At 37.1% G+C, this 17,879-nt stretch overlaps 1 protein-coding gene across 4 annotated transcripts in view; it reads left to right on the plus strand.

The window, feature by feature from the left end:
• LOC126298418 (GATOR complex protein NPRL2) overlaps positions 1-17,879 on the plus strand; it is a 150,924-nt gene that overhangs the window by 92,566 nt on the left and 40,479 nt on the right. For all 4 annotated transcript variants that reach the window (XM_049989744.1, XM_049989747.1, XM_049989746.1 and 1 more), the window contains 3 exons: positions 3,622-3,778; positions 5,612-5,741; positions 9,944-10,080. In XM_049989744.1, the coding sequence (XP_049845701.1) occupies positions 3,622-3,778; positions 5,612-5,741; positions 9,944-10,080 (424 nt within the window). The remainder of the gene's footprint in view (positions 1-3,621; positions 3,779-5,611; positions 5,742-9,943; positions 10,081-17,879) is intronic.

Raw genomic sequence — 17,879 nt, forward strand, 5'->3', positions numbered from 1 at the left:
ACCTGTTGCGAATCCCTCCTCCTGCCTCCCACCTCTTTATCCCAATACACACCCCAGCCATTGCAATCTCCATCCCAGTCTACCTGCCAAATTGCAAACTTGGACTTGGGTGTCCTGTGAGCACAATGTAGGTGCACAGGTGCAGGGGAAAGGGGGAGGGGGGGTGGGCATTATTGGCTGTAAATTGTAAATAATAATCTTTGGTTCATGTTATGACACTTTCCAACATTGTTGTTGTTGTGGTCTTCAGTCCTGAGACTGGTTTGATGCAGCTCTCCATGTTACTCTATCCCGTGCAAGCTTCTTCATCTCCCAGTACCTACTGCAACCTACATCCTTCTGAATCTGCTTAGTGTATTCATCTCTCGGTCTCCCTTTACGATTTTTACCGTCCTCGCTGCCCTCCAATACTAAACTGGTGATCCCTTGATGCCTCAGAACATGTCCTACCAACTGATCCCTTCTTCTGGTCAAGTTGTGCCACAACCTTCTCTTCTCTCCAATCCTATTCAATACTTCGTCATTAGTTATGTGATCTACCCATCTAATCTTCAGCATTCTTCTGTAGCACCACATTTCGAAAGCTTCTATTCTCTTCTTGTCCAAACTATTTATCGTCCATGTTTCACTTCCATATATGGCTACACTCCATACAAATACTTTCAGAAATGACTTCCTGACACTTAAATCTATACTCGATGTTAACAAATTTCTCTTCTTCAGAAACGCCTTCCTTGCCATTGCCAGTCTACATTTTAAATCCTCTCTACTTTGACCATCATCAGTTATTTTGCTCCCCAAATAGCAAAACTCCTTTACTACTTCAAGTGTCTCATTTCCTAATCTAATTCCCTCAGCATCACCCGACTTATTTCTACTACATTCCATTATCCTCGTTTTGCTTTTGTTGATGTTCATCTTATATCCTCCTTTCAAGACACTGTCCATTCCATTCAACTGCTCTTCCAAGTCCTTTGCTGTCTCTGACAGAATTACGATGTCATCGGCGAACCTCAAAGTTTTTATTTCTTCTCCATGGATTTTAATACCTACTCCAAATTTTTCTTTTGCTTCCTTCACTGCTTGCTCAATATACTGATTGAATAACATCGGAGAGAGACTACAACCCTGTCTCACTCCCTTCCCAACCATGCTTCCCTTTCATGTCCCTCGACTCTTATTACTGCCATCTGGTTTCTGTACAAATTGTAAATAGCTTTTCGCTCCCTGTATTTTACCCCTGCCTTCTTCAGAATTTGAAAGAGAGTATTCCAGTCAACATTGTCAAAAGCTTTCTCTAAGTCTACAAATGCTAGAAACACAAGTTTGCCTTTCCTTAATCTAGCTTCTAAGATACGTCGTAGGGTCAGTATTGCCTCACGTGTTCCAGTGTTACTACGGAATCCAAACTGATCTTCCCTGAGGTCAGCTTCTACTAGTTTTTCCATTCGTCTGTAGAGAATTTGCGTTAGTATTTTGCAGCTGTGACTTATTAAACTGATAGTTCGATAATTTTCACATCTGTCAACACCTGCTTGCTTTGGGATTGGGATTATTATATTCTTCTTGAAGTCTGAGGGTATTTCGCCTGTCTCGTGCATCTTGCTCACCAGATGGAAGAGTTTTGTCAGGACTGGCTCTCCCAAGGCCGTCAGTAGTTCTAATGGAATGTTGTCTACTCCCGGGGCCTTGTTTCGACTCAGGTCTTTCAGTGCTCGGTCAAACTCTTCACACAGTATCGTATCTCCCATTTCATCTTCATCTACATCCTCTTCCATTTCCATAATATTGTCCTCAAGTACATCGCCCTTGTATAGACCCTCTATATACTCCTTCCACCTTTCTGCTTTTCCTTCTTTGCTTAGAACTGGGTTTCCATCTGAGCTCTTGATGTTCATACAAGTGGCTCTCTTATCTCCAAAGGTCTCTCTAATTTTACTGTAGGCAGTATGTATTTTACCCCTAGTGAGATAAGCCTCTGCATCCTTACATTTGTCCTCTAACTATCCCTGCTTAGCCATTTTGCACTTCCTGTCGATCTCATTTTTGAGACGTCTGTATTCCTTTTTGCCTGCTTCATTTACTACATTTTTATATTTACTCCTTTCATCAGTTAAATTCAATATTTCTTCTGTTACCCAAGGATTTCTACTAGCCCTCGTCTTTTTACCTACTTGATCCTCTGCTGCCTTCACTACTTCATCCCTCAAAGCTACCCATTCTTCTTCCACTGTATTTCTTTCCCCCATTCCTGTCAATTGTTCCCTTATGCTCTCCCTGAAACTCTGTACAACCTCTGGTTCTTTTAGTTTATCCAGGTCCCATCTCCTTAAATTCCCACCTTTTTGCAGTTTCTTCAGTTTTAATCTACAAGTCATAACCAATAGATTGTGGTCAGAGTCCACATGTCCACATATGCCCCTGGAAATTTTAAATTGTAACAATTTAAAACCTGGTTCCTAAATCTCTGTCTTACATTACATAATCTATCTGATACCTTCGAGTATCTCCAGGCTTCTTCCATGTATACAGCCTTCTTTCATGATTCTTGAACTAAGTGTTAGCTATGATTAAGTTATGCTCTGTGCAAAATTCTACCAGGCGGCTTTCTCTTTCATTTCTTAGCCCCAGTCCGTATTCACCTACTACGTTCCCTTCTCTCCCTTTTCCTACTACCGAATTCCAGTCACCCATGACTATTAAATTTTCGTCACCCTTCACTATCTGAATAATTTCTTTTATTTCATCATACAGTTCTCCAATTTCTTTGTCATCTGCAGAGCTAGTTGGCATATAAACTTGTACTACTGTAGTAGGTTAGGGCTCCGTATCTATCTTGGCCACAACAATGCGTTCACTATGCTGTTTGTAGTAGCTTACCCGCATTCCTATTGTTTTATTCATTATTAAACCTACTCCTGCATGACCTTTATTTGATTTTGTGTTTATAACCCTGTAGTCACCTGACCAGAAGTCTTGTTCCTCCTGCCACCGAACTTCATTAATTCCCACTATATCTAACTTTAACCTACCCATTTCCCTTTTTAAATTTTCTAACCTACCTGCCCGATTAAGGGATCTGACATTCCACGCTCCGATCCGTAGAACGCCAGTTTTCTTTCTCCTGATAACGACATCCTCTTGAGTAGTCCCCGCCCGGAGATCCGAATGGGGGACTATTTTACCTCCGGAATATTTTACCCAAGAGGATGCCATCATCATTTAATCATACAGTAAAGCTCCATGTCCTCGGAAAAAATTACGACCGTAGTTTCCCCTTGCTTTCAGCCGTTCGCAGTACCAGCACAGCAAGGCCGTTTTGGTTATTGTTACAAGGCCAGATCAGTTAATCATCCAGACTGTTGCCCCTGCAACTACTGAAAAGGCTGTTGCCCCTCTTCAGGAACCACACGTTTTTCTGGCCTCTCAACAGATACCCCACCGTTGTGGTTGCACCTACGATACGGCTATCAGTATCGCTGAGGCACGCAAGCCTCCCCACCAACTGCAAGGTCCATGATTCATGGACATTATTTTGGGGAAAAAATGGATCATTTGTGAAATAATAACATAACCATTTACATAGTTAATGCTGAAATCATATTCTTTTCTGTGTTTTAGCAATACATTTGGATATAAAATAACGGGATTTCCAGTGAGAATAGATGATGCAAAATACGCAAGAAATGCATACTACTTTAATCTCTGTTTTGTGTGTGATGCATGGGCTCGCACTGTGCAGTATGAACCTGTTGTGAAGAAGCTTTCTGAATATTTGGTAAGTTATTTCAACTGTTGTCACATTACACAACCAAATTAAAAAAAAAGATTCATAATATAAAAATGTGGGCATGTATATATGTCCCACATCTCTTCCTAAAACATGGGACTGATTTCAACCAGAATTGGTACATTTATCCCTTATTGTATGGAAAGAATCGGTATAGGGGTAATAACCACATACCTACCAATGGAGTTGGGGTGAAAAAGGAGTTTAGCTTAAATGGCACAAATATCCAGACATTGTTCTTCCAGTATTTTAGAATGAGAGCTAATAGTGACTTGGGACAAACTTCATGCATAATTTCAAACCTTTACAAAACTTATTCTCACTGACAACCACCACTAAATCGTGAAAGGAAACAAGTTTGTCTCATTTTTGTTGTTCACACAGTAAAACTGCTGCATCATGCACGTCCTGTCTGGACACATTTGGTAATAACATTGCCATAGTTCATATTTCCACAATTATTACACGCACATTGGAAAGACGTGCAAATGCCACACTAATCTGTTGCCTTCATGTCAGTGCTAATACAAGGTGGTCAGAAACAGTCTGAAAAGCTTGTTTTTCAGCATAGGTTGTTCTGAAAAACAATTGTTAAGAAAAAAAATTCAGCATGTTGCACCATCTCCGAGCTAGTTGGCACTAAAGTTTGATAATCAGGTCGTTGCATGCGCAAATTCAAGTTTGAAGTGAAAATCATTCATTGATGACTATTCTGCTATAGTGGTTATGTTTGCTGTTTTTGTCCCACACATTTTTGAAATTATGTCAAAGAAGGTCAAAAATGTCAATGAATTGTGAAGTCTAGTGTGACAGTGATAAAAGAAGATTTCGAATTGGAATTATGTGCTATAAAACATATTACTTCCGTTTTTAATTAAAACTATCAAATTTTGAGTTCATATCCTCTATACTTTTCAACAGGCATAACTAGTTGTGTATGATTGTATGTTTAGAAGAAATAGTGTGGAATGAGTGCAAAACATTGATAAAGTCCAACTTCAATTTCGTTTTATATCAAAAATCTTCAAGCCAACTGTATAGACATAACACCACAGATGTGTAATACTGGTATGTTAACAATAGTAGCTTCATTGATTGAGCATGCATGAGTTTACTGATTTTCTGAGAATGCACTGAGTAATGCTCATTTGTCTAGATTCCATGTCAGGTCAAATGCCAAGAAGAAATTAAGAGAGTTCAAAGAAGAGCTGTAAAATTTATGCTGTACTTATTTAGTATTTACAGTAGCATTAGAGAGGTGCACAGCAAACACCAGTTGGATATCCTATAAGAAAGATGTTGTATAGCACATGAAGAGCATTCTTTAAAATTTTGAGAACTGTTTCACAAAATATTAATTATATTTATTGCATATTGTTCAGAATTTGTGGAGTATGTGGCTAAATGCATAAACAAATCATTCTTTGAGAATAACATCCGTAAGTGGTGGTATAGGGAGAGGTAAGTAATATTGGTGCTACATTCTCTTCACTGGCCACCATGTAGTAATTTGAGGAAAACAAGCATATAACTGTGTTAAATCTCATTAATCCTCTTCATATTGTATATATTTTCTCTGTATTTAATCCTGTGCCTAAGGATAAGAAACTGTTTCCTTTTTATTCTGCATTATATGTTAGAGCCCCACTGTGATTAATGATTAATGATCTTTGCTGATGAAAGGCGGTTGCCACCTCTTGATTGCCTTTAAAGCTATAGGCTGACTCCTAACATAGCTAAATGTTTATAGAAGAACCACACAGTTCTGTATCTAAATTTTTGAGCCTACTTTGTTTAATTTGTATCCTTTTCTCTTATCAGTTGACAATGGAAGAAGAAGGATGTTTCCTGTCACAAGTTAGTTCAGAAACTACAAAGCATCATCAGCTTTTTAGTATACTTAAACAGATTCTCAACAATTTAAATGCAACAGGGATGTCTACTGTGAGAGGTAAGGAGATTTGCCGTCTTCACTAGTTTCTGTATACAGTGTGACCAAAAAGTCATCCCATATTTATATTTCCTACAAAGTGCTATGGTACTGGCATCCACTGATGTTAGAACAGTTCTCCATCTCTGCAATCAACAGCAAGTCATTGTCAAATAGAGTGTAACACTTTTCTTAAAATGATTTTGTGCTTTTTCTCTTGCTGCTCAAACCACAGTACTTTTATAGAATCAACCTTTACGTATTCTGTCAGATGTTAAATTTGTGCATGATGACTTGACCACACTACTATTCTAAAATTGTGCACTTCGGATTGCGTTTTTTTGTTAATGCTCCATTTCACAATAGATGATAATGATGATGATGATGATGATAATGGTAATGATAATGATGATGATGATGATGATGATGATGATGATGATGATTGAAAGAAAGAATTTTGTATTATTCTGTCTCAAAATTATAACCATTATTTCCCTCTCTCTGTCTCTCTTTTTTTCCATCAGTCTTCTGGTTTGACTGAAACAGTGCCACGGTTTTCTCTCTTGTGCTAATGCCTTCATCTCAGAGTAACACATGCACCCAACATTGTCAATTATTTGTTGTTTATATTCAGATCTCTCTTTCTTCTATCAATTTTTACTTTCTCTGCCACTCTCTAGTGTCATGTAAACTGTTTCCCGATGTCTCAACACATGTCTGACATCCTATGTCTTCTTCTACAGAGTACTTTCATATATATCTTTCTTCACCAGTTATGTGGAGAACCTTTTCATTTCTTGTCAGTAATCTTAATTTTTGGCTTCCTTGTTTAATACCGCATTTTACACGCTGAAGTTCTTTTCTTTTTTGGGTCTCACACTGTCGACGATTCCCTTCCATAAAATGCTGTACTCCACATTTACATTCTCAGGAATCTCCTTCTCAGATTAAGGTCTATGGTTGATACTAAAAGACTTCTTTTGGTGGGAAATGATGTTATTCAGTTAGATTGTTGAGTGAGATTGCAACCAGTCACAAATACTTTTAAGAAGTTTTATTTTATTGCAATGGCCAGTTTTGTGCTAGTATGCCCATCTTCAGATTACCAAGCTTGTTTTAGCAAAGTGTCATAAACATTAACAGCATGTCCTCTGCACCTCTACTGCACAAGTATATTTATGTAGTTAGTGCCACTTTATGTTCTCTGTGCATGAGCTATGCGTGAAAATTATGCCAATTCACATGCAATTGAAACTCTGTAAAATAAAGGAGTGATTTAGCTTTTCCTTTTCGTATCCTTGTACACCAGGGTGTGTTTGCTGGTGTCATACTACTGTCCTCTGCCTTTTCTGCCCCTCCCTCCCCCATCACTTTTCCTCCCTTCCAGTGAGAGTCCAAAAGCTAAAACAGGGTCTTCTAAGCATACATATTTTGATGCCCATACCACTCAGCATCTTCACTATACTATGGTGGTTACCTTTACTCTTTTTCACTATTCTCATTACGGATTTGCTCAAGCAGCATGTGCCTGATAATACAGGACACTTTTAATGCTGGGTCCTCTGTGCATACACAGTTTGGTGCCATTTAGGAGTTCCATGTTGCTTGATTGTTGTGTTTACATCACAGACCACATAATAAAACATTATGAATCTCTGAGCTCTTCATTTATTCTTCATCCAGCATTGCTCACTCCTTTATGGATAGTCATATACAGTAAATGCTATTTATTTACTAAGCAGTTAATTCATTAGAATTAAGCAGGAGAGAGGAAAAGATGAAAGAAAGACATACGTATCCTAAAATAACAGAATTTCAGCTAATTCATGGAAAAGAAAGAGGAACAGTGTGTAATACTTAACTATACATTATGTTTTAGGCAAGTTATGACTTACTCAAATATGATATCAGAAAGAAACATTAATTGATATATTGTTCGTACAGGCTCTAAACTTGTTGCTGTGGAGTGTGATCAATTTGATCAATTTGAGAATCTTCTTTAGATGTTTCTTGAAACATTGTGCTTACCTTGAGTAAATAAATTTCATGGAAAATGCAGAGGCTATAAGCATTATAGAAATCCACTACAATTGCACTATCTTCTACTCCTGTTAAAGAACAAGAGAAGATTGAAAACTCATTAATACTTTTGTTGTGATATTGATCATCTCATTTTTGCCAAGTGAGCAGTGTGCGAGAAACTATAATTAGGTGGTTATTTCTGACAATTCAGTGGGTCTAAATATACAAAGTATGCAAGATTTCTGTTGTACGGATGGGTGGTATAAAGTATAGAGGTGAGCAGACTTGTTCATCTTTGGGAACCATTTTGGTGGTAACCAGTCCTTTTTCGGTCCCATTCATTTTTACTTATTCACCATTCCTTTTTTTATGTAGTTGTATAATCCTGTGTAGGTCTACAAAATTGAAATTGGAAGACTAGCAGTATTGTACGAATAACAAGTGTTCCCAGTGATCATAGGTTGGGGGGGCAGAAGGGGTGTAGCTCATATGAAATATACATCTACATAAATACTCCACAACCTACCTGATGACATGTGACAGAGGGTATGTCTGGTACCACCAGTTGACCCCGACCCCCCCCCCCCCCCCCAGCCCCCCTTTCCCTGTTCCATTTGCAAGTGGCGCAGGGGAAGAATGACTGTCAGTAAGCCTCTATAGTAGCTCTAATTTCTCAAATTTTTCTTGAGACGTATATGGGAGGAAGTAATTTTAGTTTTACAGTGAATGGCAAAATAGTTCTGGGCACACTTGCTACTAGCCAACGTCCATTATATGTTCTGCCCTACTTTGAACTGATACATCTGTCTTTGTAACAAGACGTGACAGGAGATTGATTTTTAAAAATCAGTTTTTTCTAGGGGCGGATGGGTAAACGCATTCCACTCCCCTACCAGAGAAACCCATTGCAGAATCTGCACCAAAAAGTACTTAAGATTTTCTCAAACTGAGAAACCCATAAAGCAAGCAACTTGGATATGTTACGTCTCAGTTGTCTCCACATTAAGAAAAGTGTATTTTCTGGAGTTAACTGGTTATGAAAAAGAGATAAAATAATTTCAAATAGTTGCCATATGAAAACTCTGAATACGTCGGTTTAATGTCTGTAGCAGAAGTCTGCCTTACACGCAGCAAAATTTTCTACTACACACAACAAAATAGCTATGAAGTTTCAAATGCTTATTACTGCTCAAGCACCATTTTTCCTATGAAATGTTTGAATAAATGAGTTCCCATGCTCCTTTTTAAAAAATCCATAAAACATAGAGTGTAAGTTAATCCTTTGACAAGAAGTACAGTACCCATAAAGAACAAAGCTTATTCACTACAGTGCAGGATGTTTTGACCTGTACTTGTAGACAAGCTCAAAGATTCCTCCCTCCAATCATATGACCATTTTGACATACATTTGTTGCAAAAGAAAACATGGAGGAGAATGACATAAATCTATTCAGTGGGGAGCAAGGATTATTAAACTGAGTAGGCAGTATCCTGCTAAAGTTAGCCCTCTAAATGTCTGTAAAATATCAAAATGTGCTGGTGATATGAAAAGCCTTCTCCCAGTACTACAAAATGTATCATTAAAACACTTGGTTGACACTATATGATGGTGTAATTTGGCCAAACTGATATGGAATGGGTTAGATTTTGGCTGCATAAATTGCATGGAGAGGCCTTAATGTGCACAAAAACTGGATTGGAGATGTCCTCAAGGAGGCTCACATTGTAAAACTTTCCCATTGAATTTGCAACAAATTTATTTTCAACCATTTCACATGACTTTCAGCTCTGAGAAAGCTCTCTGTGTATGCAAACTACAAAGTTTTATTATCTTTTGCATTCCTTCCTTGACAAGTCCACATTCATGATTGGCTTCAAGTAAAGACCATCTCCATTAAAGCCACTGCTTGTAAGACATTGAGGTTTTCAAATCAACCTTCAAATCATAAGATTTTTTTGTATGTAAATATGAATAATGTTAATATGTACTATTCTTGCACATTTTATAATCCCACCATATTTATTTTGTAAATTGCTTTATGCTTGGAAGGAGATCAGCTGTTTCATAATAGGATTCCTATGGTTCTTAATAAAGTCAATTAATTATTATGTGTAATTTAGCTTCTTATGTAGTTTAATCGTACATATACTCATTCCTTGAGGTATTAGAATAAGGAAATGTCGGTCCGTGTGTTTTCCAGAGGGAGAAATGACGATGTTCCTCAAGGTTGTCAGAGCTGCTACTGATCCTCCGCCAGTTATGGATCATCATGTACCAATTTTTACAACAGAGAAAGGTGTTTTTCAAGAGGAACAGTGGGATTTGACAACTCAGCAGGTAACCATGTATGTTTGTAACATTTGTGTATTTCAGAAATATTTTGCTGTTTGTAGATTCCATTCTGCAACAGCTGTATTTTATTTTCTCTAATGGAGTTCAGTGCTGACTATATATGAATACTGGGACAGTTTCTATTTAACCCTTTGAGTCCCATTTTCACAAAATTAAACTTTATCATAGTAAGCAGCAATTATAAGATGAAACTGGCAAAAGGTAAACAATTTGTTGTTTTCAGGAGGTGGTTTCACTTTGGAACCACTGGGGCATAGAGTTTTCAACCACCCATAATTTCATGTGGTATATTTGAAATCAGTTTAGCATTTTTCCTAGACAGACTCCCACATCTTGAAGCTTCCATGAACTCATAATGCCTGAAACAAATTATAGTCCTAAATAACAAACAAAAATGGGTCTAAAATTTAATACATTTTTGTCACATCTACATACTGTCCTGTTGATTTCATTTTGGTAATACTTGTAAGAGCAGTCATACAAACTCAAATTTACATTATGGTAACTTAGATATACTTATTACAAACCTGCCAACATTTGTGGTTTATATGTAAAATTTACAGAAATTGCAGCAGTTTACGGATGGGCAGTGTCATTTTATGACTTTGTGGACAAAAATTTTAAACATTAATATTCTATGAAACTTCCTGGCAGATTAAAACTGTGTGCCTGACCGAGATTCGAACTCGGGAACTTTGCCTTTCGCGGGCAAGTGCTCTACCATCTGAGCTACCGAAGCACGACTCACGACTGGTCCTCACAGCTTTACTTCTGCCAGTATCTCGTCTCCTACCTTCCAAACTTTACAGAAGCACTTTGTCCACAAGGTTGGCATCGTGTTCAGTTAACTGTTTAGGACTGTGTGCTTTGACATGTTTCACTGAAGTGTTTGACTGCCTTGAGTGGGTACGTTATAACTTTATGTGAAATTTAGGGATTCAGGTTCCTTTCAACGTTTCAGTACGTATTGAGGCATTTGTTCTCGGAAATTTTGATATCCTGTATTCCTTCTGTAGGGTTCATGAATAAATCCAACAAGGAACAGTATTTCCAGACATTTAAAGAATCCTATTCTGTCGATTTTCTGTGAGTACTGAAATCAAGAAGGGCAGAAAAATTTTCCTTGTGCACAGTATGTGGGTGTAATAATAGTATTGCACATTGCACATGGTGTAAGAAATGATTTAAGTAATCATGTGAAGTGTGGTAAACACATAAGTTATGTTACATTGAAGGAAGATAACAAGAAAATCATCACCTCTTTTGCCAAGTCTGTAAATGTTGACAGTGACATAATTGGGGTTGAATGTGTGTTTACTTCCTTTTTGGTGGAGCACAATGTGCCCTTAAGTGTGGCTAATCATGCCGGTGCTTTTTTAAAGATGATGTTTCCCATGCCAGAAGTTGCAAAGAAATATAGCTGTGCTCACATGAAAACGACATGCAATGTAAATAAAATGGCAAAAAATGCATCGTATGGAGTTGTTAAATGCCTTCAGAATGAGCCATTTTTTTGGCCATAAATGAAAAAAATGATGTGAATGCCATGTTGTATCCTGTTTTTGTTACATTCTGTGATATTCGTGGGAAAAAGTAGTGAGCACTGTGCTATCCATACCAGCGTTCGACGAGGACTCGACAGGGCAAAACAGGTAACCTGATATTATCACAGCTGAATTCTCATAGCATATCAATTGAAAACTGTGTGACTTCCTGCTCTGACAGTGCTTCTGTTATGATAAGACACAAAAATGGGGTTTGAGCAGTTCTGAAGGAAGTTCAACCAGATATTGCCATCGTAGTTTGCATTATCCACCTGATTAATCTAGCAGCTGACAAATGTGCTAGAAGATTACAACTGAAAGTGGATGAGATCCTTGTTGATATTTTTTATATCTTACAGAAGAGTGTCAAAAGAAAAGAACATCATCAGCAATTTCAGAACTTGTAAAATAAAGAGACAAAGAAAATTCCGAAGCATGTATGTACTAGGTGGCTATATTTAGACAGATTTTTGGATAGACTACTGAACCAGTGGGATCTGTTTCCTTCTTTCTTCATGGAGGAAAAGTAATATTATGTATCCAAAACATTTCCACAAGCTTGACATCTTTCAGAATACCTAGAGTTGAACAAAGTGGATCCAAAGAGTATCAGAAGAAGAGAATGCATGGCCCTAAGAAAAAAGCATATTCTTCCAAATTTGACAAACCCATCCTAAAATATAAGACTTCTGCTACAGCACACGAGGAAAAATTTTTTATGTTCCTGTGCTCTTACTTCAACAAGGTCTTTTGCACTTTTCTTCATGTGACTATTCCTGTTTTTGATAAGTTGAATATTGCCATTCAGACTTCTTCCCCACAAGTTCACATTTTACTATAACACCTAATGTATTTGCTAAAGCAGCTGTTCACCAAGTTTGTTGGGCCCAAAATTGTCAAAAACTGCTCATTGCTTGAAGTCGAGTACAACTTGATTCATGATGAAGAGTTAGTTATTGGCATTCAGACTTCAAACATAGTGAATGATCTCCAGGATACAGATGAAGCCCTTTTCTTTTCATCAGTGAGAAACTACTTTTGTACTGCCTGTGACTACATCACCAACAAATTTCCACTCAAGGATTATGTGTTAAAGTATGCTCAAGTTGCTAGGTTAGACAAAAATTGAAGATGCACAGTTTTCTTCCATTTGTTTTTTCATGGAAAAGTTTCCTATCATGTTATGCAAGGAAGAGAATGAAACTACAGATGAGGTGGTGAATGAGCTTCAGATGCATTCCAGGGAGATGACACTTTGGCTGCAAATAAAGATGCTGTGAGTGATTCTGGCTGGGCACAAATATCAAGAATTAGTGGAGCCGATGGACTTCTTAAGTATAGCTGAATTTCTAGAGTAATGCTCTCCATTCTCATCATACTCCATAGCAATGCAGAATGTGAACATGTTACGACGAACTAGAATGTGATTTGCATTGTATATTATTTCTTGCATGTGTTTCATTAAACAAGTTTTATTGTGTAAAGCCTTTGTCAGTTATTGCATATCTGCTTAATTTACCGATGAAGTCCTTTTATGTATACTCCAAACAAGTATTCGCCACTCCTGCTGCTGTTTAACATGGATTTCTTCTTTTCATCTAAAAATCATTAGTCTATGATGTAACTGGGCATGATTTCATTGAAGTATCCTGTTTAAAGCATGAATTATTGCATTTTGTATTCCAGAAGTATTTTTATTTTCGACAAGCCAGGGTATGTCAAAAATCGTTAGATTTATTTGTCACGTGTGAGTTTCACTGATAGCCTTTTTCAAAAGTTGGCAGGTATGTACTTATCTTCACTATCAATGCCCTCCTCAGTATGTATGTCAGAATCTCCTATAATCATGTATCTTTTTAAAACTTATGGTGAGACTATTCACAGAAAACCAGTCAATGATACTTCTGTTTCTGTATCTGTATGTGTGCTTGGACTGATTACCATATCTGCAAAAAACAACTACTTCTGCTTGTTGTGTATTGGATGGAAGATCATTTGCATTATCAGAAACAATAATGGACCTAAGGTTGAGCATTGGGGAACCCATTTGTGATTTCTTCCCCTGTCAGAATAACATCCCCAGACTATATTGGTTGAATTACTAAGTATGGCTCTCTGCAGTTTTTTGTTAGATATGACATTATCCATTGGTTGGCTATTCCATCAATGCTATAAAATTTCAATTTATCAAAAAGAATACTGTGATTCACACACTCAAATGTCTTAGATAGGACACAGGAAAAAAAACCTGTGTTATTTTATTATTTAATGCTTGTAAAATCTGTCGAGTGAATGTTTAAGTAGCATTCTCAGTAGAGCAACCCTTCTAAAACCTGAACTGTGATTAGCTAATAATACTATTGGTGCTAAGGTGAGATGCTATTCTAGAATACGAGATGCGACAATAAAGTAATGAGACTGATGTGAAAAAAAAATGTTGCTTACCATTTTAGTCAAGTTTAGTGTTGTCTCTTTCAAAGTAGTTCCCTTCTGATTGCACACACTTTTTCCAGCGCTTCTGCCATTGATGGTAACATTTCTGTAACTCATCTTCTGTAATATCCTCCAAGACCCTCGTCACAGCTTTTTGGACATCTTGTGTTGTTTGAAAATGGTGTCCCTTGACTGTCGTTTTGACTCTTGTAAATAGAAAAAAGTCACGATGAGCGATATCTGGTGAATAAGGTGGCTGTTGTGGTACTGAAATTTGTTTTGAGGTTAAAAATTGCTGTACTGACAGAACCGTATTGGATGGCGCACTATCATGATTCAGAATCATACCAAGATCTTTAGTTATTATTAGACGAAACATTTCTCGATTGATGTTCAGTTCTTCTGCGATCATTTTCACGGATAATCTTCAGTCTGATCCTACGAGTTCATGCACCCTGGCCAAGTTGACATCCATCCGTGAGGTTGATGCTCATCCACTGTGGTCTTCATCTTCAACATTCGTTCTGCCTTCAGTAAACATTTTATGCCAACGAAAAACTTGAGCTCTTAACATTCCCTTCTCTCCAAAAGACTTCTGAAGCTTACTGTAAGTTGTCGTCGCATTTTCACCCAATTTAACTCAAAAAGAAATGGCATACCGTTGCGCAATATTATGCGGTTCCATTTCCATGATGAGAGACACAAACAGGTGTTAACTTACTACAGCACAACTCACGACAGCAGCTGCATCGATGTGCCGCTTGTACTAGAAGCAGCTTATAGACCAAGGTCAAAGATATTGTGCCTATGCAAGCCTGCAGGGTTGCCACATATTGCAAAGAGAATCAGTCTGATTACTTTATTGTTGCACCTCGTACATCACCTTCTCAGAATTATGGAAAATGTCAGCAGTGAAACAGGTCAGTAGTTATTGACAGCTCTCTTATCACCATTCTTAAAGAGGTGTTTAACAATTGCATATTTCAGTCTCTCTGGAAAAAAGCCTTGAGTTAGTAATGCATTAAATATTTGAAATAAGACTGGGCTTATTATGTGCAAACAAATCTTTAGTTCTCTGTTGGAAACCCCATCAAAACCAAGTGACATTTTATTTTTGAGAGATTGTGTAATTTTTCTTAATTTCAGAAGAAGTTGGTGATACATTCATATGGTTGAACTGTATGGGAGTTACTTTTTCAGTATAGTGCTGTGATTTATTTCATGAACTGTTTGCCCCTTTCTACTATATTTAAGAAATGGTTATTAAAATGGATTTGCTGGTTGTGACCTATCATTTATAGCCCTTCCATTCAAGTAATATGAATTGTTCTGTGGCTGGATGTCCTATTTGTTGTTGCACTACATTCCATATAGCCATAAGTCTATTGTGATAATTTCTGATTCCTCACTTTATGTGCATGTTCCTTGACTTTTTAATAACCTTTCTTAGTAATTTTGAGTAGTTTTCATAGTGTGCACGTATTACAGGGTCTCTGCGTGCTCTTTGCAAAAGATACATTTCTTTTTTCCTTTAACAATATACTTTAATCCCTGAAGTCACCCATGGTTGTTTATATGGCTGTTTAATGTTCTTTATGATCAGCTTACATGGAAAGCTATTTTCAAGTAATGATCTGACTGTATCATGAAATAGATTATATTTTATATTATCATTTAGTTCATTATAAATTTCATCACAGGTTATCTCGTGTAAACTAAAACATTTGTGTTGGAGTCATTAATTATTCTAACAGATTTTCAATGTGGAGTATCAATACTGTAAGGCGCTATCTTATTTATCGTAAATAATTGTGCATCACAGCCAGAGAGCAGTTGTTACTTAATAAAAATCTATTTTCTTGCTTGAGGTTCACCAAAGGATATATCAATTAATGTCCTACTTCCCATGTTGGAAAGTTAATTACTGAAATCCAATTGTAGGAGCCAAATAAGGTTTCAGATCATTTTTCCTATAAGAATCCTTTACGAAATCTACATTGAAGCCACCACAAACTATTAACTGCTTACTGCTCTCTGGCAGACTTTGGTTACAAAATGGGCTACTCTCAGTTTGAACATTTTAACGATTGCACTTGCAGTACAAAACTAAGTTGCTGAATGATGCTGTAAACTATGTTTTGAGGCAAGCAATTCATGCAATCATATTATGTTGAAATGGACTTACCTTGTGATGCAGTCTGATGCCTTTTGTTTCCTGCAGTGTGAAGTAAGCCGTTAATTATTGAAATCACTCGGAGAACTGTAATTGCTACACACGTTTCGGCACCAGAATATTGCAGACACACAACACAATGATTGGAATACAACATTGATGTATTTCAGAATATTGCAGACACACAACACAATGATTGAAATACAACATTGATGTATTTCTCACACCAGAATATTGCAGACACACAACACAATGATTGGAATACAACATTGATGTATTTCTCACGAACGTATATAATGGAATATACAACATAGATCAATTCATAGACAATAAATATCATCAAAGTGCATATAATTACAAATATAAACCTGCAACAGAGTGTTGGTGTGTTGAGATTGCTCTTCAGGCAAGTCTGGCAAGAATGGGAGGTTCTTTGTGCAACCCCAAAATTTAAATTGTCACACATTGTCAAAAAATAGTATTTTTTCACCATGATTCCCCCAGTTAATAAAATACATACATTCATACTTTGCAAGGAAATCAATCAATTCCATGCACAGATGCACAGAGGCACTTTCAGAATGGCAAATGGTCTTGAAAACAGTTCAAAAACAGATTTAAGATTGGCAGTATTCTCAAAATGCTTAGAAAACTACCCTTGTAATTCTTTCAAGCCAACAGTGAATTCTTCAAACCTCATATTTTCTTTAATGCTAGTGAGCTTAGGGAAATTATGTGTTTTCTGTCAGAATGTGATTTTCATTTTAAATGTATCTCCATCAAGTCAAAAATAAATTGTTTTCCGCCTTGCAGTGTCTTTCTGTGGGCAAAATGTAGTCAAATCCGCTTAAAATGAGAGGTTTTCAGTCAATTCTAGTTTTGTTCCTGCACTCCTTTTTTCTTTAGAAATTCAACACTAGTGGATTTTAAGTAGAAAAGTGGTTTCAGTCATGTTTCTTGGCTTAACCAACATCTTTTACAGAAATATATGTAGTCTCCATACACTTCGTTTCAGTTGCATTGAAAACTGTTGTAGCTGACAATACTTCAGAAAATTTACTGTTCATGCCACTAATTTCTTCACATGCTTCATGCCAACAAATTTAGCACAAAGTGCTTCTTGATGCACAGTACAATGAATCACATCTCTTGATTGTTGTGATTTGTTGGTCGTCTTAATCTTTAAATTCCTTATGTAGGATGTTGTAATGTTCCATAGCAAATTAGCAGTACATGTTGATTGTGCAACTGCATATTAGATGTTGAGAATTCTCAACCTTCTCTTCTCTCATTCCCTTCATTTTTAAAGGCTTGTGATGATAGATTACCAGAATGCCTCTGTTTGTGCAAACAGCTGCTGGATCTGTGAACTTCCTTTATATACCATGAACAAATAGCGAAGGGTAAACAATGCTGACAACATGATTTGCCAAACTGAAGAGAGTGGTTCCAACTGAAAAATGTCACACAGCAATACTATGAAATGTCATGCTGTACCTAATATTCCCAAGAAGGGTTGAGCAAAGCTGAGACAGCCCCAGCCTCAACCTGCATATTGGGCTTGGCATGCTGTGGCCAGCTCTGCTGTAAATACGTCTTCTTCTTCTTCTTCTTCTTCTTTTTGTTCTTCTTCT

Source organism: Schistocerca gregaria, chromosome X (genome assembly GCF_023897955.1).
Source record: "Schistocerca gregaria isolate iqSchGreg1 chromosome X, iqSchGreg1.2, whole genome shotgun sequence".
Classification (NCBI taxonomy): domain Eukaryota; kingdom Metazoa; phylum Arthropoda; class Insecta; order Orthoptera; family Acrididae; genus Schistocerca; species Schistocerca gregaria.